Source organism: Antechinus flavipes, chromosome 2 (assembly GCF_016432865.1).
Source record: "Antechinus flavipes isolate AdamAnt ecotype Samford, QLD, Australia chromosome 2, AdamAnt_v2, whole genome shotgun sequence".
In the NCBI taxonomy this organism is placed as follows: domain Eukaryota; kingdom Metazoa; phylum Chordata; class Mammalia; order Dasyuromorphia; family Dasyuridae; genus Antechinus; species Antechinus flavipes.
The window spans coordinates 611,551,226-611,575,169 of record NC_067399.1 but is presented as its reverse complement, the minus strand read 5'-3'; the positions used below and the strand labels follow the sequence as shown (position 1 = coordinate 611,575,169).

At 35.3% G+C, this 23,944-nt stretch overlaps 2 protein-coding genes across 2 annotated transcripts in view; both read right to left on the bottom strand.

Moving 5' to 3' along the window:
* Positions 1–16,819, bottom strand: part of HELLS (helicase, lymphoid specific) — a 32,340-nt gene extending 15,521 nt beyond the window's left edge. Inside the window, exons 1-10 of the mRNA XM_051981689.1 lie at positions 16,630–16,819; positions 16,186–16,310; positions 10,975–11,097; positions 9,235–9,291; positions 6,745–6,781; positions 6,591–6,652; positions 6,133–6,174; positions 4,406–4,633; positions 3,347–3,529; positions 2,199–2,342 (exon numbers count right to left, since the gene is read on the bottom strand). Of these exons, the coding sequence (XP_051837649.1) occupies positions 2,199–2,342; positions 3,347–3,529; positions 4,406–4,633; positions 6,133–6,174; positions 6,591–6,652; positions 6,745–6,781; positions 9,235–9,291; positions 10,975–11,097; positions 16,186–16,310; positions 16,630–16,660 (1,032 nt within the window). The 5' untranslated portion in view covers positions 16,661–16,819. The remainder of the gene's footprint in view (positions 1–2,198; positions 2,343–3,346; positions 3,530–4,405; positions 4,634–6,132; positions 6,175–6,590; positions 6,653–6,744; positions 6,782–9,234; positions 9,292–10,974; positions 11,098–16,185; positions 16,311–16,629) is intronic.
* Positions 16,820–20,031: 3,212 nt separating this feature from the next.
* Positions 20,032–23,944, bottom strand: part of TBC1D12 (TBC1 domain family member 12) — a 129,849-nt gene continuing 125,936 nt past the window's right edge. The window contains exon 13 of the mRNA XM_051981685.1: positions 20,032–23,687. Coding sequence (XP_051837645.1) covers positions 23,619–23,687 — 69 coding nt within the window. The 3' untranslated portion in view covers positions 20,032–23,618. The remainder of the gene's footprint in view (positions 23,688–23,944) is intronic.

The window sequence follows — 23,944 nt, the reverse complement described above, 5'->3', positions numbered from 1 at the left end:
TAAGAGTTCAAACAGGGTTAAGTGACTTGCCCAGATGATGCAGTTAGGAAGTGTCTGTGGCCAGATCTGAATTCATCAGCCCTGCCCTCTATCCATTGGGTTACCTAGCTCTTCTCAAAGACAAAAGGTTGGATCTAGAGGCTTCAGAGTGACTCGGGCAAAAAAAAAAAAAAAAAAAAAAAAAAAAAAAAAAAAAAACATATAGGAGTTAATAAAGTCACTCAGTGGGTAAGAAGAGGATGGTCAATAGTGTCAAACATTTCAGAGCAATCAAGAGGAGAAAAATTAAGAAAATCATCAATTTTGGCAGCAATTAAGAGATCGTTGTGTAGTAAGTGGTTTCAAGTAAAGAAAAGGCTGCAAACATAGGAGATTGGAATGTCCTCCACAGATTTGGGGAAGGTTCAAAGAGGGTTAGATTTGAGGGAAAGCTCAATACTGGCTCATTCTGTGCCATTCCTACTTTCTCAAATGATGAATAGAAAACCTCTATGTTCAGGGGAAAAAGGTACAGAAAGGCCAAACTCAATGGCTTAGAAAGCAGAGCCCTGCTGTGGTAATCCAGGGGGACAGGGACACTAAGAGGAGGGCAGGTAGCTCTTCAAAGAAGGGATTTTGTTCATAGGCAGCTTTGAATACCTGGGTTGATTGATTGCAGTCTCCCCAAGTACCCCTCTGAAGGGCAATTGTAGAAAAAGCTATGTGAAAAGAGGGTGGAATTATAAAATTGTATATAATCTCAAAGCCCTACAGAAATAGGAATTGTTTTTGTTATGAAAGCCTCACCAACTCAGGCACAAACCACATGGCAGGACACAAAAGCATTAACTCTGGATTCAGAGGATCTCAATTTGTATGATACTGGACAGGTTTTTAAGTGATTGGGAATGAGGACAATTAAAATATAAAAATAAAAACCATCCCCTATCCCCTCAAAAAATAAATGTGAGGAAGTACTGGAGGAGATGTAACATAGCTAGAATTAGCTATGGTGGGGAGGATGGGATGTAACCTACCTTCCTATGCTCTCACTGGCCCCTTATCCCTGGGGTCATTCCAGGCCTCACTGTACTGCACCGCCTTGTATTTGCCTAAAAGTAGCTCAGTACTGTGGTGGAGATCGATGGATGTGAAGTCAAGGATCTTACTTAAAGCTTTCCTCTTCCCTTTCCAAGGTAAGCTGGGCAAGTTCACTCAACCCTCTGAACCTCAATTATCTTTTGAGTAACATAAAAAAGAAGAAAAGAAAGGTCCTTTCTACTCCAACTCTATGGTCCTGTTGTTTCTTAAAGCCCATTTTAAACCCAAATATTCCATAGCTCTGAGGACTGGGATAAGAGCTAATAATTCCCAAACTGGTTTCTCTTTATTTTGCTTATTATCTTCTCTAATAACAAGATAAAAACCACTATTCAAGACATCTCAAATCCTATTTCCAGGTAGTAAAATCAGAAATTAAAAACCCACCAGCAAGAGTCCATTGAGTAAGAAACATCACAGGAACATAGTTAAAGAAACAAAGAAGCCAGCTAATACAAAAACAAAGTGGTGAAAGAGAGATTAGAGCATTTAAGTGAGCAGTAAATAAGAGAAGATGCAGTCAACAAAGATGGAAAGGATGTGTTTTTCCTTGTCCAGGCTACCTTTTTACTGACAAATAAAGCAGCTTCAGCACTTAAAAATTTTTGTAATTTACAAAAATTTGTAATTTACAAAAGAAAGAATAAACATATCATGAAAGAGAACTCATTAGCACTCCCTAAAATCTCCTGCCATACTTTTGCTTATGTTTGGCTTGCCAGCCTGTTCATATGTAGAAATGGAATAAGATGAACTTCAAGAGAAGCTTGAATTACATTTTAAGTGATAGGCTGGATAAATTCATCAAAATAAAAATGACCTTAAAAATTTAAGCTAGGTAGATCATAGTACAAAGTACTAAAAGGTAATGACTACAGCTGCTAACTTTTAATCAGCTCTATTTTGAGAGAATAAAAGCCCCAACAAATGCCAACTGCCACAAAGGAATCTGGGCAAATGTTTTTGATAAACTGAAGGTGTGGAGGATATAAAATCTAGAAAACAACTCTGAGTTCATAGTCTACTAAAAATCAGTTTTACAAGATACAAAGGATAGCATATTGCACAGATTATAATAAATAAGCCTATTTGGAATCATATAAAGCTGATTTGTGTACCTGTAGAGCATTTCTGTCTCTCATTGCTATTTCAAAGGATGTAATTACCACAGGATGTATCTGCAACGTCCCCTCACGTTTATGAATCTTTTGTGCCAATTTTCGACGTTCTTGTTGATCTCCATGATACAACATAATAGGAATCTAGGATGATAGTATTACTTATGATAATTATGATCATTTTATCTATGAGAAACATAACAATTTACATAGATTTGGAGAAAGAGCTAAAATTCCTCAATTACCCTCCTTACATGTTAAGTTTGTTATTCAATAAACTGAATCCAATATTAATTTATCTTGTTATAAAGGAAAAGTTTTTTTTCAATTTCCACTTTACAATCACATTGATTTTTTCTGTCATTCCATCCTACTCATTACTGGAATAGAAAAAAAAAAAAATATTCTTCCCACTCCAGATTGAAGCCTCCGTCATGACAAGCAGATATGTGAAAGGCAGAATAAGGAATCAAAGAGAGCTAAGTAAAAACTTTGGTGACTAGAAAGAGGATGGTGCCCTTGGAAAAAATATGATCATTAAAAGGAGGAGCTATCTAGGGCAGAAAGTTATTTTAGACATATTGAGTTTGAGGTGCCAAGGGAACACTCAATTTGAAATTCCCAATAGCAATAATATATGGTAAGTAAAACCTATGGTAAGCATAAGTTTATGTCATTTAGAAGTATCAAATGCAACTATAAATAGAAAAGGAGGTAAGGTGATCACAAAGAGAATGAAAACAATGGATTGATAAAATAATGATATACTGGTACCTTCAAAATATTATAAAGACCCAAAAGCAGGCCTAAAGTATATTGGGTACATTCTCTAATATTCAGTTTTTAAACTGTGATCTGCAATTCTATATGGGGTCTTGTAACAATGTAGGGATTGTGAAATTACAACTTAATCAATAAATGTTTGATTTGCATGCTTATTTTATATATCTATATACCTAGGGTCACATAAAAATTACTCGGGCAAAAAGGGGTCAAAAGCAGAAGTTTAACAAGCCCTGCTCTAAGGTAAACATATACAAAAATCTAGATGAGAAGCTCTGAAAGAAGTATTAATTCACAATGGATAGTAAAAAAGTATACTTTAATGAGAGCACTGATCCATCAAATTATAAGAAAATAATTCTTACTTGTGGTGTAAATCTTCTGAATTCAGCCATCCAGTTAGGAAGTGTAGACAAAGGACCACACACAAGGAATGGTCCAGGTACTCCTCTCTCAACCATTAATGCAATTGTAGCAATGCACTGAACAGTTTTTCCCAATCCCATTTCATCTGCTAAAATTCCATTAATACCATTTTCCCAAAGCATCTGCATATACCAAAAGGGAAAAAAAAAAAATCTGCAATCAAATCCAGAAAGATCACATTTATGCTTTTCATGACAATTTCATGGTAGCATTAATTGAAGAAAACAACACTAAGATAAGCTCCAAACAAGCAGTTGCTTAAATAATTGTGACTTTCTGAATGTTTTGATTGTTAGGTATGGTGGCTACAATGAGGTATTTAGGATGGAGACATGGTATGAACCCAGTTGACCAGGTTCACCTTCAAGATCGACTGATTTATCACAGCCATCCTGATAAACTATCATATTACATATGACTTCAGCTTTTGGATATGTAGGATTTGCAATACTCTTTCACTACAGAATTGGTGTACTTGAAGAATCTGATCCTCAACTTAGGTTAGTCCCAGTGAAGTGGACTTTAAATAACCAGATGCAAGACTGAGTGGAACCAGAATGGTGCCAAGAAACCTGAATTCTTGTTCTACTTGCCTCTAAATAGATACTTGATCTAAGTCAAAAGCTATCTGGGCCTGTTTCTTTATCTGTAAAGTATGGCCTAGATGATCTTTAAGATAAAAATTCTATGAATGCTATCAGATCCAGAAGATTTTGATGACAAATTGCCCAGCATAGCTGTCCTTGTTTGGATCTTATAAATTAAGATTGAAATCATATGAGGCTTAACTTGAAGTGAATATACTTTTCAGAACCTGTGCTAGGGTTTGTCATATAGCATACTTGAAAATCACCTAGCCAAACCATAAACTTATAGCATAGTTAAAATTAAATGATAAATCAGGCTTCTTCATTTTACAGATACAGCACAAACAGAATTACAGTGAACAATGAAAAATAAATCTTTAAATGAACTTTTATTAAAGCAGTAATTCCTACCCTAAGCCACTCCATGCCTTCTACTTGGTACCATCGCATTATTCCTCCCGTAAAGTGCTTTGGTTGTTGAAAGGGTACTGATTGGCCATTACATTTCCTTACTGGGTCAAGAAAGTATTTAGCATTATGCCGAACAACCTGAGATAATCTATCTTTAATCACACTATTTGTATCGCTACTTTTCTGAAGATCTTCTACAGAAAGTTGTAAAGAAGAAGAACTTTCATCCTATAAGAGAAAAAAAAAAAAAACCATTACAAATTCAAGCTTACAAGGGCAACTTCAGTCTGATTTATTTATCAGATGATTTGGTCAATCTTATAAACTTCCTTAGATCTTTAAATATTCATTTGTACAATACAGTACAGAAAACAGACCACACCTTTGGGCAAATCCCTGGAAATGTCTGCCACCTTCCCTCCCTTCCCCTCCCATTCTCTGGAATGTCCCATCCTACATAGAGTTCTAAAAATACTCTGTGAAGAGTGTTCCCCTATTCCTTGTATTCCAATAAAGTCATTTTGCTCTTAGGAGCCTTTTCCTAGAATGCTGTTTCCTAAACTCCTAAAAACCCTTCTCAGACACAATTCATTATCTTCTGTCTGAAAGTGAACTAAAGAGGGAACATTTTAGCTTTCAGAAAACATGATTAATCTTTACTCACATGCAATTTGAGGCATGGAAGAAATTTTATCAAACATAGTATTACACACATATGTAGTATTACATTAGAAATTAAGGGGAAAATCAGGTTAAGATAAAATAGCTATATCTTCATTCAAAATTCTGTACTTTCTTTAAACATATAACTTTTGTTTTGTTACAAAGGACAACCCAATTCATCACTACAGCTTAACATTCATTAACTTCCTCTGAATTACATTTATTGTGTTTACTTAAAATGTGAAGATGTCAGCAAGGTTGAGGGCTCAGATTACAGAAGTTAAATGGCTAAAAATTTGGGAATACAAATACATCCAAAAGATACAAAAAGGGAAGAAATTAATTAGGACCTTTTTAGGCAAAGCTAAATACTCAAAGTTAAATTTTGAGAAATAATGGATCAAAGTTAAAGAAATCCTAAAATCTTAGTGTGAAAATTACTCACACAGTATATGTAATATATAGATCTATGACATAAAAACATATCAGTTTCACTATTTATTAATATAGATTAATGCCAAATACATAACCTTGAACCTAATTCACATACCAAGACCCAAATACAAATATACCAAAAGAATGAAGAATGTTATTGACCAACAAGCATATAAAAAAAAAAAAAAAAAAGGTAATTTTTTTGGTTAGAAGAAAAACCACATGGGTAAGGGTGTGTCTATAATAAAGTCCTTAAAGAGAAGTTGGCATTTGAGTTGAGCCTTTTAAGAACCTGGGAATTCAAGAGACAGATGAGTATATTCCCAGTGTGAAACAGATGCAGTATGTAAGAGAATACCAAAAAAGCCAGTTTAATTGTCCCATAGTGTTCATTGAAGAGAGTAATGCATAATGACTAGGGTGAAGGCTGGTTGTGAATAGCAGAAATCATATGGTTGTTAATGGGAGGGAATCATTCTATCGGGGAGAGATGACAAGAATTGGGGGAAGAGATTGAGCTGGTACTTGGAAAAGGCAAAAGAGTAAGCAAGAAGAATTAGCGTGCAGCTAGCGCTCAGAAAAAACAAATAGACAATTCAAATTTGGCTTTATTATTATAAATCACTTACCCAACTGTCTTCCTTCTTCTTTTTAGCCACTGACAAAATTTCCTTTAAAAAACAAAGCAACAAAAGGTGAAATTAAAAATATTTTCATAAAACATTTTTTAATCATGTTAAATAAATAGATCATTTTATTGAGTTCTAATATACCAAATACTATGAGGTAAAAGACATAATGCATATATGGGAAAACTAGTAAATAGAAGGGAATTGACTTTTAAGTGTTAGGAAAATTCTAAAGGAAAGCATCAAGTGTGTAACTTAATAGAGAAGACAGACCGGAGTTGTGCTAAGTAGGATTTGGAAGTGGATAACAAAAGGAATGATACTCCAAAGAACAGAATGGGCAAAGAGAGACAGAAAGAGGAATAGAAGGAAATGAGCAGCCTGACTAGCTAAATCCTAAATTACTTTCACAGTATTTCTAAATGCCTGGATTTAGAGATGTTTTATGCTTTCTTTACCTCTTTTGACATGACTTCTGAAATATTATATTCTTCTTCTCTGCCCCTTTTCTTTTTTGCAACTACAAAAATAAACAAAAAATAAAATTATCATCTTGACAAGCTCTAAAAGAAAATAAAACTTTCTAAAAACTACGACAAAAGATTTACCTACCTGGTTTTTCTTCACTTGTATCAGTTGATTTTTTCCCCTGCAGAATAAATATTTACAATATTAATTTTTTTCTTAAGTTCCTTAGTCATAGGACAAATAGATTTTTTTATTAGGAAATTGGAAAAACTAGTCAGTTTGGAAAAAAATTAGATACATGATAAACGCTGAAAAAAACAAAATAAAACAACAACAAAAAAAAACACAACATTCCATTCCTATAGCTTGTAGCACTTAAGAGGACTAAAGAAATATAGATCATATTCAAGTGCAAACATGTTCTGTGACCATTGGTAAATAATCTAGGAGCTTCAAGACAAGTGTCTCTTGTCTGTGGAATTTAGGCATTTACATAGGAAACTATTCTTTCCTTTACTGATCTCTGGTGGTATACATATCATCTTGTACTTTCTCTTGACTAGCCTTAGAAGGAATCGAGGGAACTAGAAATGATCCACAAATCCTCTGGGGAACTGGAAAAACACCCTCCCACCCACCTACTCCCTACCCCCACCCTCCCCACGGTATAGGAAAAAAGAGGGAAAGATCTAGGCTTTTGGGGCTTGAAGGCAGGGGGAAAAGACAGAATTTTTTTTTTTTTTTAGCAAGGCAATTGGGGTTAAGTGACTTGCCCAGGGTCACACAGGTTAAGTGTTAAGTGTCTAAGGCTGTATTTGAACCAGGTCTTCCTGACTCCAGGGCCAGTGGTCTATCCATTGTGTCATCTAGCTGCCCCAGTAATTATTTTTAACAGAATGAAGAACACATCAAAAATAAGTAACAAGCAAACAACAACAACAAAAATTTGAGGAGGGAAGGAAGCAAGCTTAAGATTTATAAAGGCAATCTTTAGGACTCCCCACACCCCCCCCCCAAAAAAAACACAGCCCACAGCAGTGCATTTACAGTACAAGGATTGGACAGAACAGGTTGCCCTTATTCTGGGATCCCTTTTGATTCCTTTTAATTTGTAAACTTGCCAGATTTCATTAGACCATTTTATAAGCAATTCTATCAGCTTTGGGAAAAGTATTTATTTTGGGTTATATAATTCCCAAACAGAAAATGGGCTTATGGGGAATCTATAAGCTTGTTATATAGAAGTGCTTTCTAATCAATTTTTTTAATACTTTAAACTCAAAAAAGGGAATAAAGGAAAGCAAAAGAAAAATGAAAAGGCTAATTTAATTGGTTGTCTTCCAAGTCTGGTTGTTGATTATTCATCATTTTACAACTAGATCATTTGTATAAGGTTGCATTTAAAACCAGCTTTTTAGATATCAAGATAAGTTATGAATTTTTAGTAATGAGTCTCTTACTATTATATTTGATCCTTGAGAGCAGAACTTACCTAAAGTTCTGATTATTTGCTATTTGTGAAATTTATGTTTTGTGAAACTTGCTATTTGTGATAAAAATCACCTGAGATTAAAACTGAGTTAAAAAATATATATATATATAAAATATGTATATGTATATATATATTATATATATATATGACTGGTGGTATTGATGATTGATGATTAAAACAATTCCAAAACACTAGTGAAAGTTAACCAGCAATGGTGGTAAGCCATGTTAATAGCAATTAAATCGAAGAATATCAGTTTCAACCAAAGTTTTATTGGAAATGAAGAATAGGCAAGATGTCTCAAAAGGAAGAATCCAATGGGACAATTTTACCTAAAAATGAGACCACCCAGCCTTCAACCTAGGGTTAATTATACTAGGTGGAAAACAAATTCTCCAATAACAGCTTTTATATACTTCAGTACTCCACATCATAAAAACCTGTACCTTTTTTCTGGTCACATTCAAGTTAATACATACCATATGCAAGTATGTTGTTCATGTTGTGTGCAATGTACTGAAAAGTGGGAAAGCAGTATATCTGAAATTTCAGGAGCAGTAACAAAGATCTTTCCTAGAATCTGCTACTCTTTCTAGTATAAAGTTACTGCCTTCAGTCTATAACTGAAAATTTAGGTAACTGCTATAACAAAATGCTAATCATCAAGATTTTTTGGACTCTGGGCTATGGGTAGAAACATAAAACAAATTGTCTGAAGAAAGACCTATGGGAGACAAAAATTTCAGGAAAAATCAATCCAAATTGCTTCCCATTAATGAAATGGTTAACAATCTCATGTTACTTTGTCCGAAATATTTATTATGAGCATTTACTATATTTCTCACTAGGATGCATAATAAATACAGGTGAAACGTAAAAAAATCAGAAAGGAAAAGTTTTAAAAGAATATTATAGGGGCAGGTAGGTGGTGCAGTAGATAGCACACCAGCCCTGAAGTCAGGAGGACCTGAGTTCAAATCTGGCCTCAGACACTTAATACTTTCTAGCTGTGTGACCCTGAGCAAGTCATTTGACCCTAATTACCTAAACAAAAAACAAAATTACATATTTTACTGAGGGTATTTTACTGTCACCATGAGAATCAGAAACTTCTCCAAAGATATAAAAATTTAACAGATTACCTTTGAAACTTTTAAAGCTTCCTTTTTTCGTTCTAATTTCTCCTTCCTCTTCTGTTCCTGAGAAAAGATACCTTAGTGTCCTTAAAGTATATACAATTAAAGGTATTTTGTTTTTTCCAAACTATCTAAAGATAGTTTTCAATATTCATTTTTGTAAATCTGTGTTCCAAATTTTTCTCCCTCCCATCTTTACTTCCCCCCTCCCCAAAACAGCAAGCAACCTTGTATAGATTAAATATGTACAATCTTTTTAAACATATTTTCATATTTATCATGTTGTACAAGAAAAATCAGACCAAAAAGGGGAAAAAAACTTGAGAAAGAAAAAAAAGTGAAAACACTATTCTTTAGTCCACATTCAGTCTCCATAATTCTTTCTGGATGCAGATGGCATTTTCCATCCCAAGTCTATTGGAATTGCCTTAAATCACCTCATTGTTGAAAAAAGCCAAGTCCATTATCATCACATTATCTTGTTGTTGCCGTGTACAATGTTCTCTTAGTTCTTCTCACTTCACTCAGCCTCAGTCCATCTATTCTTTCCAGGCTTTTCTAAAATCAGCCTGATTATCATTTCTTATTGAACAATAATATTCCATTATATTTATACACCATAAATTATTCAACCATTCCCCAAGTAAGACATTCACTCAGTTTCCAGTTCCTTGCCTACAAAAAGGGCAGTTACAAATATTTTTCACACATGTAGGTCCTCCTTTCCCCTCTTTTATGATTTTTTCGGAATACAGACCCAATAGTGACACTGCTAGATCAAAGGGTATGCATTATATCTAGCCCTTCAAGCATGGTTCCAAAATTGTTCTCCAGAATGGTTGGATTTCACAACTTTACACACAATACATTTAGTATACCACTTTTCCCTCATCCCCTCCAACATTTATAATTATCTTTTTCCTGTCATCTTAGCCAATCTAAAAGGCATAAGGTGGTACCCTTAGAGTTGTTTTAATTTACAATTCTCCAAGTGATTTAGAGCATTTTTTCATATGACTAGAAATGGCTTTAAATTTCTTCATCTGAAAATTGTTCATATCCTTTTGACCATTTATCATTTGGGGAACTACTTGTATTCTTAAATATTTTAGTCTGTTTCTATATATTTAGAAATTAAGCCTTTATAAGAAACACTGGCTGTAAAAATTATTTCCCAGCTTTCTACAATGACTTCTTGATTTACAGAATCATAGTTCTGAAAGGGAAATAAAACCATATAGTCCAAACCTCTCATTTTGTAAACAAGGAACTAATAACTTGCTCCAGGTCAAACAGAGCAAAAAAGCACAAGGCAATTTCTTTTACATCAATTCTATCTACCTAGTATTCTTCCCATTATACCATAGATAAAAGTCCAAACAACTCTTATTCCTAAATCCTATTAAAAAACAACAACAACAACAACAACAACAACAACAACAACAAAAAAAACACTATTACTAAATTTGCTGGGCCAAATTTGACTTTAGAAAGAAGAGTCCTGCTGACTCCAAGGACAGAGTTTTCTCCCTTTTGCCATTAAGAGGCCCTTATGAAGACTATCCTGGTTAAATTCAGAGTGACAGAAAATTACTGAGCAGATAAAATTCTGGCCATAGCCAACTCATGAAGATCTAGGTGTTTTGGGATAATGTAATCTATGTCATTCATGAGTACTAAAGAACATGTTTATTTTAAAAATGTTACCTTTAGATTAAAAACTACCAACTATTTTCAATTACTCACCTCCATTTGTTGCTGTTCCATTTTGGTCAACAAAAATTTGGAGTATATGTTGCTTTTTTCAAGCAAATGTTGAAGTCTCTTGTAGCGAATTTCATTAGAGTCTCTATCCCAAGACATACGAGCCTACCAATAAAAGATTTTTTTCATTTATTATTCCATGCATTTCTCAAATATAAATTTTTTTATAGTATATGCTATGACAATTCTGTTTTAATGTTTATATAAACTGAACAAAACAAAGCAATTATACAAATACAGCTTACTTACATATATGTAAGAATATGTAATTAGAATCAGAGTTAAAGAGAAAAGCAACTACTACCTTATTTAAAAACTTTTAAAAAATTATTAAATTATTTTATTTAATTTTAAATTTTCTTAAAATGCTTCTGGGTAAAAACTTTAATGGTATGATAAAATTCAAACATATTTTATGGAATAGGAAATTGTTTCTAATTACATTAGCATAATTAAATGCTGGGGTTTCTTTTAAATAAAATATAAAAGGAATACTGTACTAGTTTGGCCTTCCAGGGGTAGATGACCTTGGCTTTCTTGAATTATGCTAGCAAAACACAAACTCTAGATACAACTCCAAGAATAACTTTCAAGTAAGGGTTGAAAGGACTGGATAGCAGTCATCTAAGGATTAGCCTAATTAAGTTCAAAAAAGGCTTATCACCAGAAAGTCTGTCAGCATAAGAGATATTTTTTTTCAGATTAAGAAAAACAATTACTAAAATGTGGAGAGATTAAAATCTGCATGAATAACCATAGATACTTTGGTCTAAATTACTATTTGTCCTAATATTTTCTTATGCTGTGACAGCACATTATTTAACTTAATTTACCATTATTTAATTTTTTATATACTATATGTTGAAAGCACAGTTCCCATCAAAAAGACCTGGGTTAATGCTCTGTCCCAGACACTAACCAGCATTCTACCATAAGTAATGCCTGGATCAAGGATTCGGAACCAGAAGAGACAAAAGAGATCATTTAGTCCAACTCCTTCATTTGGTAGATGAAGGGACTGAAGTTCAGAAAAGCTGAATCACTGTCCAGGCACAGAGGTTCTGACAATCTCTCCACTCACCCTACAGACTGAGTGTATTATGCATGCTATGATATTAAGAATTCAAAAGAAAAAAAAAATCCACTAAAAACACAAACCCTTTCCCCTGTTTATTTACAATTTAAATGAAGTCATAAGATACAAATCCGCAAAAAAGAAATAATACTTCTGTTAACGAAGGAATAAAAGCTGATCTGAGACAGAAAAATTACTATGACCTAGAATAGTTAAGCTTTAAGAGGGGGGAAAAAAGCAAACTACTTACTGACCATGATTCAGTTTGGCCCAAACCTCCCTTCCAGTCTTATCTTCCCCAATTATATTCCTAAACGAACACTTGACTTTACTCAAATTGATGAAATTACAGAACATATTCATCCTTACTTCAAAGCTTTTGCTCAAAACATATCCCTCCCACACCCTCACTCCCAATAAAGAATGTCCTTTCCCATTCTATTTCCAATCTAAATATTAACCCATTCCTAAAGGACTAACTAGAGCAACACTTATTCTATGAACTATAACCTGACTATTCCAAATACACCATCAGGAAAAGAAAGAAAATTCCACTCAAAATAACGAAGGGACATATATAAAAAGAAAACCAAAATCCTTTTTAACAAAAAATACAGCCAAGCAAAATAATTTCCCACACAATAGTATAGTAGCTTTTTTGTTTTAGTAGTAAAGAACTGGAAACTAAGAATATCTACCAACAGAATAATTATAGTTAATGAAAGAGAATAATGTCATAGTGAAACATGTTAAAAGGGATGATTTCAGAGAAATCTGCAAAAACTTATAAGAACTGAGGCAGATGATCCATACAACAATGTAAGTAAAAACACTCAAATGACTTAAGAATTCTAATCAATGTTAATAAATAACCATTTACAAGTACAGACTAACAGTTGAAATGAATTCAGATACAAGATATAGAATGAGACACACATTTTTGTATAGAGCCAAAGTGGGAATTTGTTTCATAGTACATGCATATTTGTTATAGGAGATTTGATTTTCCCCCCTCTCACCCACCCTCTCAAATGGGAATGAGGAAAAAAGATAGGAATAGGGTTGCAAAAGGGAAAAAAATGAGAAGCCAACAGAAAAAAACAAGCAAGATGGTTTTAAAACCATCTATATACTTAATTCTTAATAGTATACTATTACAGATACTTCAGAACAGATACTTCAAAGGATATTTGCTTTAAGTAATTAAGAGATTCATGATTTCATATACAAAACCCCTCTTTCTGTTCAAATTCTCATTTTCTTTGGTATTTGAGATAAAAAAAAATTAAACATGCAGACCTCCCCCCCAATCTCTCATAAAACATACCAAAAATATAAAGAAACAATAATTTTAAGAGAAAAGCTTTAAAACTGTTGGGGGTTTTAAATTTTTTATTTTTTTAGTATAGGGAGCTCTTGAATAAAGAAATTTCCTCTATCAATGTAGATAAACATTTTCCCTGAAATTTATAGTCCTAAGAGAGGTGCCTAGGGCAAAGAGAAGTTAACTGACTAGCCCAATGTCAAACAATCAGTATGTACTCAAGGTGAGACTTGACATCAGGTTGCCTTATGCCTATCTACTATATTATGCTACCTCTCTATACATTATGTAATTTATAAAATCCAATTTTGTAATTTTAAAAGTATTTTGTTGAGCTATGGTTATTATCCTAAAGAGTCACTAATTGCTAAGTGGCTAGTAAAACAGCATGATGAAAAATATACAGTGTTAACATTTACCAATGTGGAGGAATTGTCTTCTCTTTTCTTTACATCTATCGCATATCTGCCATTGGAAAATTACTATTTCCCTCTCCAATCTTCTAAATTAATTCATCTTCTTCTCAATAGGACCATAGGTCTAAAGCCACAAGACTTCAGAGCCCATCAGTCCTACCTCTTCATTTAAAAATGAGGAAACTGGGGCGCAGGAAAGTTAGGTACCATTATTCACAAATTTGAACAAAGTCCTTCAGTTTCAGAGTTAGCAATATTTCTACCACAGGCATCAACGTGCTTGTACATGATAAGAACAGAAAGACAAAAATTAACCCAAGTCCCTACTCTCAAAGAGCTGTCATTCTATCCACGGGAGTCACCTGTGTATGAGACATACAAGGTGAGGAGAGGACAACAGAATGAGAAGGGGTTAATAGACAGCCAAGACTTCCTATCCATGAAGAAAGGAAGGAAAAATGAATGTGTTCTGGGCCTGAAAGACAAGCTTTTCTTCCCAAGGCTAGTATTCTCAATTAACAATAGCTTTCTTTTCAGAGCAAGATGGTCCATGAATACTCAAAGAAAGATAGGGAGTGAATTTCCACCTAAAGTCACAAACTCCAAGAATCCTCCTTCCTTCTCCTTTCAAATACAAAGACATCTTCTTTAACAGTTTAAAAAAAAAAAAAGCTGAATCTAGTGAAAGAATTTTTTTTCAGGATTGGAAGTTCAAACATACATACATACATACATACATGCATACACATATTCCAAAGTATTATCCAGAATGCAAGTCACTAAGAATCAAAAAGAGAAAGTAAAGGATAAAATCCAACCTCAGTCACTTACAGTGTGACCCTGGGGCAAGCCTTTAACCTCTGTAGCCCTCAGTTTCCTCAAATACAAAATGGAGATAACAGTACCTATTTCCTAGGGTGGTTTTAAGGCTCAATTAGATAAAACTTGTAAAACTATCTTAGCACATAACAGGTCCTATATAAATGTTTATTCCTTTCCCCTTCAACCTACCTTTTTAAAAAACTGCTGAAGTAGGATTAGTAATTGCTTTACACTATTGGACAGTTAATTATAATATACTATGCATTTAAAAAGCATAGATCTAAAGTGAGATTGGATTTCAAAGGCCAATGAGTCCAATTCTTTCACATATGATTATTTGGGTAATTGTTTTAAGGACAGAAAATAAGATTCATAAATGAAAATGAAATACTTAACAACTAAACTAATTATAATCTCATAAACATCTCATGATAATCTCTGCAAATTTCAACAGATCTGTGATTTCTATCAATCTTAGTGTCTTTCCATTGGTTCCAAAAATAATTATGCATCCAGTCCTTCCAAGTAGGTTCAATGGGCTAGGGATTTGCTACAGATTTATTAACACTCCCTACATAATAAATAAGCACACAAACTGTCCATTGGTTAACTCTAGTTACATAACAGGCTTGCCTCTCCTCTTTCTGTCATATGCCTCCCTAATCAACAGTAAAGGTGAATTAATTAGGTGAGAAATGTTTGCACATCTTATTAAGGTGACACCAGTGAATGATTTCATCCCTTTAGAACTTAAGACACTATTTATTCAAAACTGGAATACAATTTATTTTATTGTTGGGCTCTGCTCTGATTTCTCAAGACCTATCCTAGTGGAATGAAATCTTTGTTAGGCAAGCATTATCAGTGTTTTCCTATATAGATGGGATAATTTTTTGGCCACAGCATTTCTTTAAAAAAGGTATGAAAAGATTAGAGATCCAAATACTAAAGAAATTTCATTAAGAATTTATTTTCTAACTTGGAATCAGAATCATGTATCTACAGGCAGAAGGGATTTCAAAGGCCATCCACCTTCTTTCTCTTATTATTTCAAATTGAGAAATGAGATATCAAAAGAGATGGAAATAGTAACAGCTTCCCCCCCCCCCAGTTCTATGATAAACAGATAAAAAATTCTGAACTTAGTATTTTCTGTTTTCGCCATAAACTAATTGAAACATGTTTGTAAAAAGGTGACTGTAAGAAAAGGATAAATTGTTCAAAAGCATCATGACTTTGTTTTTTAAAAAATACACAAATCTAACAATTTTTAAACGAAGACATAAAGCATAAAGCTTTATATTTTAATGCTTTTTTAAAAATTGCAAATGAATACTTTAAAAATATATTACTTACTGTTCATATTATTTACACTTATGACATTTAAAGTAAGCTTACTTGAAGTAAATTAATATACCGACACTACTATTCTAAATTACATAAAATTTCCAAAAAGAAAAAAAAAGTTAAATATAATTTTCATTGTTGGAAAAAAATGAGACTGTTTTCGGCATGCAGGCTTTTTCCTAAGAAATACGCCAGGGCCGGGACGGTACCTTCTCCAGCATCTTTCGCTCTCTCTCCAGACTCACGGCTTCCAGTTGCTTTTCCTCCTCCAGCATGGCCGGGGTGATCACCGGGGGGTCGTCGGGGGGCTGATCCATGTCTGCAGCCGCGAGCCCTACGTCCAAGATAAGAGAGACGGTTCTGGAAGACCCGAAGCTAGAGCCGGGACAGGCTCGAGGCACACGCCCTGACACGCTCGGGGCGTCGGGAGCTAACAGAAAGACTTGGCTCGGGGGCGGGGGCGAGCAACACCTCCAGCCCGTCAGTCACCAACGGGAAGCTAGGTTTTCGCGGGAAACTCCGCGCGGGGGCGAGGCAGCTCCTGGTCGGCCCTCCCCCTTCCCCCACAGACTCGTCCGCCAGCTTCGCCTTCCCCTCAGCCACCTCCCCCCAGACCCCAGGCTCCTTGCCCCCAGCGGCGGGGGCGCACTCACCGCCACTCTGCTGCAGGTGCTCAGCAGGCATAGCCGAGACACAAGGGCAAAGGAAGAAGACAGGCGCCGCCGCACAGTCCTGCAGGAACTCCGAGGCAGCCTGAAAACCCGCGCGCCAATTTTCGCCCAACCTCCTGGCAAGCCTCGCAAGCCTCGCGAGCCTCGGTCCCCTCACGAGAGTCTCTCGGCGAAAACCGCGCGCTTCTCCTTCTCAAATCCCCGCCCTCTTCTCGATCGCCCCTCCCCGTCTCCGCCCCCAGTCTCGCGGGGTTTCCGGTTCTCCCTCCCCACTCCATCCCCGCCTTCTCCGCTCTTCACTCCTCTCCTCCCCCCTCTTCCCCATCCCTATTTGGGCTGCAGCCACATTTAATCCCGAGCCCACCTAGAGAATTCAGTTAGAACGGGAAAAGATAAGAGATAGCGGAAAGCATTTTTATTGGCTCCGGTGAAGCACCTGATATCTCCGGCTGGCCCTAGAGTCAGGGAGTCCTGAGTTCAAGTCCTCCCTCGAACCAGGAACTGGGATCCTGGGCAAGGCCCGATTTTCTCCAGTGTCCTCATAGAAAATGAAGGGGTCTGTGCCCTCCCAAAGCCCTGCGGTCTTGGGGTACTTGGGGTCCTCCCAAGTACAAAAGGGTTGCCCCATGGAGTCCAGAGCTTCCGCCCAGTCTGTGGACAGGGAAAGAATCCTCTAGAGGAAAAGAGGGGGAAGGGCAGATCTAAACAGGTTCTACAAGTGCATAGATGCCCACAAAAAGGGATCTGGGATCCAACACCCGTGTTTTACGCCTAAATCGTGAGCCCAAACTGCCACCAGCCACACATAACTAAGATCAGCCAGCAGTGCTTTAATTTTGTTAGCTTGACCATTATTTTGTTTTCTTTACATATCCCCACCCCCCCACCCCCGCTTTTTAATCATTCTCCCTGAATAAATCCCACCTTCCAAGCAAAACAAATCAGCCCATTTGCTAATTGTGTTAATCTAGGTGACCCATTGAGCACCCAGGATCCACCCCCTCTAATGAGACATGACAGGCATGCTTCATTCTCCATCACCTTTCTTAAGTCACAATCAAGTGCCTCAGTCACTCTTCCTAAGTCCCGACTGGTCACTGCTTCAGTCACTCTTCCTAAATCACGACTGGTCATTGTCTCAGTCACTTTTCCTAAATCACGACTGGTCACTGCTTCAGTGGCCCTTCCTAAGTCCCGACTGGTCACTGCCTCAGTCACTTTTCCTAAATCACGACTGGTCACTGCCTCAGTGGCTCTTCCTAAGTCCCAGTTGGTCCCTGCCACAGTCACTTCCGAAATCCTGACTAGTCACTGCCTCAGTCATTCTTCTTGAGTCACTGATAGTGATGTCATGATTGAGCATGATCCTGCTGCCAACTCCCCACCTCCACCCCCTATAGATTAAGATCCCCTCCCCCTACCACTTTGCATGACTCTCTCATTACTTAGTTCTGTATCTTTGATTATGTAGGTTCTCATCTCTACAATTAAACAAACGGAAGCATTGGTGTAGGTCCTATTATTTATCTGGCGCCGAGATGAGGGAATTGGGGGGGAGGAGGGGGTTGGTGTTAAAAAACAATCTCAAATAGTTTACATTCTAATGGAGAGGCTCTATGTGCATATCACTATATATATAGGATATGTGCAAATTAAATACAAAGTGTCTTTGGAAGGCCACTAGCCTTTAGGGGCATCATAAAAGGCTTTGGGTAGGGGTGGTACTTGTGCTGGGTGTTAAAAGAAACCAAGGATCCCCAAAGGAATCCAAGCTTGGGAACCACACAGATATAAGATGAGAGATCATGTGGGGCATGCAAGTATGACCGAATTGCAGAATCCAGGAAGTGGAGGATATAAAAGCTTGAAATGTCATAGAGGTTATACTTGATCTTAGGGGCTGAGAAGCACTTGAGTTTTTGGAGAAGCAGTACCTTTGAGCAGATATGGTCAGATCTGTGCTCCAGGAAAATCACTACCCCAGCTCTTCTAATGAGAAAACAAGCAAGAAGCCGTGAAGCCAATTTTGTATTCGTCAGGTAAGAGATCCTGCAATCAGAAGGCCACGTATATGTACGGGGAGATGGGTGCAACAAATATTGTGGAAACATAATGGACAAGACTTTTCAAATAATTGGTGATGTGGGATGGGAGTGAAGAACCTAGGTGATCAGAAAAATGGTAAGCATTCTCTACATTGGGGAAGTTTGAATAGGGGGAGGGGAAGATGAGGTCTGTTTTGGACCGGAGTTGGAGATAAATTTATGAGAGGAAGCTTAATCTTCAGGAGAGAGATTTCTTGCAGCTCCAGTCATCAGGGAAAGGGAATTATTCAGGATTGGGTTCTGACAAACAGTGAGATAAGACAACAAAGCAAAAGATTGAATAGCGGACAGTGAAAGTTGAACTAGTCACCTGAAGTCTGGGATGAGGAATGGTATGCTTGAGAGTGACCAGATAGGAAGTTATTACAATAGTCCAAGAACGTGGAGAATGGTAGTTATGGGAATGATGTGAAGGGGATGTCAGAGATGTAGAAACAGAAAAGAGAAGATCCAGCAACTGAATATATAAAGATAGAGAATAAAAAAGAGCTAAAGACAAAAGTTAGTGTGTTATGGAAAATGAATGAACAGAGGCTAAGATGAGATAGGTAAGAGAAAACAGGAGGGAGCAATGAGTAACAAAGCCAGTCCAAAAGCTGAGGAACTGAGGGAAATCATTAGGTTTGGTATTTTAAGAGATCACTGGCAATTTGAAGGATCTGGGTTTCAATTGAGTGAGGTCAGTATCAGACTGCGGAGGATTTAAGTTAAGAGTGAGGAGACAAAGTTATCATAGAATGCTCCTGCAGTAAATTTATATCCCTGGCCACTTATATGTACTCCAATTTTTTTTTTCAAGTATCGTAATTGTTATAGGTTATATACTACTTAACACATTCTGAACAACTATCTCACTCTACATCAAGGGTTTACTGATGAATGTGCTATATATAAACAAAAATCTCTTCGGATAATTTACTTATCTAGCCAGCTTCTTCAAGGAAACCTTTCCTGATCCCCAAACTCCCACCCATTAGAGCATTTCCTCCTCCAAACTCCTTCATATTAAACTTAAAGAAAGAGCAAATGACCAGAGCATTAAATGAATGCTGTCAGGAGACCTGGATCATTCTACAGGATCTGCTGTCAATTTACTAGTAACACTTTTCTGGACCTGTCATTTAAAAAAAAAAAAAATAGGAATGATAATCCTTGCCTACTTAACAGGATAATCCCAATAATCAAATTTAATATCAAGAGAAAAAAAATTGAAAACCACAGATGGTTATACAATTAAGCTTTGAATATAAGTTATAAAATGAGAACGCAGACAAAGGTATGTAATCAATTCTCGTCTCTATTTTTACATTTACTATCAAGGCTGTATCAATTTTATCATAACATGTTTATTACAAAATTGACTTCCAAATACATTGTAATTGTACAAAAGTCACTTTTAATAAAACCATGAAAGTTTCCATTTTTCTTAATGTTAACAAATGAAAAGCTTTTGCTATGCAGCAGAAAGTTGATTTCCTTTAAGAATGGTCACAAAAAGATAAATTCAGCCTGCAGCAAGTGGAAAAACTTCACCAAGTGGGACTAATTATGGGAAGACTAATCTGAATTAATAAAATATAGAAAGGATACCTTCAAAAAAATGAAAATTTTACTTATTTCTAGGACATGCAGAACTAAAGGAAACCTAAAAAAAAAGTTTGGTATGAAAGAAACATTGTTTTTAATAAATAGACAATGATTTATAATTAGCATATTAAAAGATTACCTAAGTACCTATGGGCCTTGCTACTTTGCAATTTAATTACATGTTAATGAAAGCTACTAAAAAAGCCCTAGATAAGTCTGTTTCTCTCAGGTAACTAAACAATTTCTTTAAAGTTTTATTTAAACTCTTCCTTTTCTAGAAAAACTAAAAGGTACATTATCTCTACTCAAATTTTCACAAATGCTGATCAGTTGAAGTCCAATTTAATAAAGTTTTACTATATATGGGAATCTGTGACAGCTTTTTTTATCAAAACTTGGCAATGGCTTGATATTAAAATATCTCATTTATACCACACAGATACAACTCGTTATCAATATAGGGTAGATTACCCACCAGCAAATTTAAAATTTCAGAGCGACTTCCCTGTACGATAGGCTGCTTTATTTCCAATTTGTTCTTATTCTTTCACGGTATGCAAATTGATTTTAAAAACAACCTTCATTAGCAAGATAAGAAATAGGCAAATTTGTTGCTACCAAAAAGAATTATAATGCCTTATGATGTCAATTAAAAATGATTTGGTATCATAGTTTTGAATACACATATTAGTGCAACTATATTGAGTGAATAGAACTAGAGAAAAAGAACATCAATTCAAAGCTACTGGAAAAGCTGTTAATCTTAAGAAACTTTAGAAATTTCTGTGCCTTCTTGCTAGTGCTGGATTTTCTCTTCAGAGTTCAGTACTAATCACTTAAAGGTGTTTGACCATAGGCATTATATATATATATATATATATATAATATATATTGCCTTATATATAATATATATATATATACAGTGCTTCTAGCAGCATCTGGAGTAATACCTGGCTGTAAACTAGAGGCATCCCTCTGCACTAAAGGTGATGGGAATAAGAAAATATTATGCTGCCAACTTTTTTAAAAAGTTACTTTGCATACGTATATAAGCAAAATAATACTATATTAAACCACATTATGATGACATAGTAAAATGTTTTCCATCTAAAAGAAAGTTTTAATAAAGTAGCTATCTTACACATACACAATATGAACTGTATACAAATGGCTCATGGGCAAGTACAGTATGCCAGTGCAGCTGCCAATACTGCCAGTCCTTTTCGACCAAAGGGCTAGGGCAATGCTAAGCAAGAAATATTTGGCAAAAAAGTTTAGTTATTTTCCAGCTTCGGTTAATTAATGCAGATAACCCAAAAGTAATGAAGACTCATTTCAAGTAATTACTCTGCTTACAATTTTATTTACATAGGAATTGTTATTAGTGGTCTTTAATGTATCCCTTGTATTTACATTTTTATATACAAGTTTATACTTGAAAGGTAAAGAAACTGTACAATAATAAAACAAAATTGGAAGAAATAACTTGGTTCCAACAAAAGAAATGAATACATAAAAATAAAATTTAACTTAGACATGTGGTATTCTCAATATGGTTACTGCCAGGGTTCAATGCTCCTCTACCCATTATGAAATACTTTCCAGGACCATCAAACACAACAAAGTAGGTGACTGGGCAGGAGAGAATGACTACAATCATTCATTTCAGGAATTGGGCTAGCTTCTTACTGTGATGTGACCACCCACCAATATTATTTCACAGAGAAAACTCCACTGCCCCACTATTCGGAGATAACTACTGAGAGGCCATTCCAAGTCACAGTGCTGGAATAAACAATGGGGTGGAAATAAATGGGCACTCTCAGGCTCTATATTCCTAAAAAGGCAGTCACCACATTGACAAGTATACCAGACCTGTTAGCTTGAAGACTACATATTAACAATATAAATAATGTGCTTTAAAGATAGTTATAAACCAAACTGCAACATAAAAGCATTCTTTAAATAAGTAGCATGTTATGCAGATACTGCTCTTAACATTCAAATGATTCGTTTTAGTTCCAAAATTAAAATGTAGTAGTGATAAATTTGATCTCAAGTCTACCAGTGATTAACATAATCAACACACAATAAATATCATCAAAGTTCGACTTATTAGAAAAAGTTAATGTTGAATTGTATTACTGCTATTCATTTCCATTGATTAAAAAAATTAGATTTTTTTGTCATCTAGAGCACATTTTGCAAGTCACTGACTTGGCTATAAATTAAATTTTCAAATGTCAAATCTATATTTACAAAATTTCGATGTTCAACAGTGGAAGGATTTTAAGTACAAAGAATGTCAAGTCTTTGCCAAGCACCATGCTACTTAAAACTGTCAGCCTTACATACTAGGGTAGTTTCTTTACTGTGATTAAAAAAATCACTGTAAAACCTTACTTTTACAGATTGACTGCCAAAAGCCAAAACTTCTGCTCACTAAAGTGCAAGAAAAGCTTTTCCTTCCACTATTTTTTCCCATTTTTATAGTGTTTTTATGACTTCATGAATAAAATCATTTCTTAGACTAGAAATGGAAAGACTAACATTCCTTTGTTGGTAAGATTCTCTTAAGGAATGTCCACATAATTTTTCTTCAATAATGAACATAAAATACTACAGAAAAGAAATACCTGAAACCAGTGTAGTACAATCTACCACCAATATGTCCAGTTCCTGAGTTAAGACATATTTGCTCCAACTGATGGATGAAACCGAATGACATCAGTGGCCCAAATAAGTTTAACCCAATGTTTCATAGTCTTAGGCACATAGAAAACAAAGAAATGTATTTGGTCCATAATATTTTCAACTGGTTAAATCTGGAGGTAATATCTGTACTGAGGGGTTTGGTTCAGAAACTAGTTTGGGGTTCAGGCTATTTAACATGCCCCCTTTTGACCTCCAAAAGTGCCTTTCTAATACTTGTTAAAAAGAAATTAATCATGCCTCAAAACCTTTAAGTACCAACCAAGATTATTTAAAAATTTTATTGCATTAAATTCTTTACCTCAGATTATGGAATATGAACTAGCAACTTTCAAAGTTTTTCTTTGTGAAAACTGTTTTCCCCACACAACACTTGTTAAAAATAATACTGGCAATAATAGGATATCCATTTATCTACTTTTGCCACTGAGTGAAAAATCGACATCTGTCCATCTCTCTTGATTCTTCTGGATTTCTCCAATAGTTTTCTCTAATGTTTTTCACATAGAAAAAAGGTATTTTATTAAATTGTTTTCTATATTTCAATTAGTCTTTTAATTGTGAAGATTAGCTTTTCAGTGCTGGACTATGGTTCTTGTCCCCTTCTTTAATATCCTTCATTACAGATGCAAACACCTGAAAATGATTTGAAATAAAAGATTAACTTTCAAAGATTCTCTCTTGAAATTCTTCTCTAGGAATGATATTAAATTAATTGGTTTCCAACAGTAACAGGCTACTAAATATTAACTTAAAAATAGAAAGAAGCTTTCTTTTTAGAATCAACACTTTCTCCCCCAAAAAACTCTGTTCTGTGTTGTTTTGGTCAAATTTTGGATTCTAATGTTTTGGTCACCACCTGGCAGAACACCACTAAATTACCATTTAGAGAA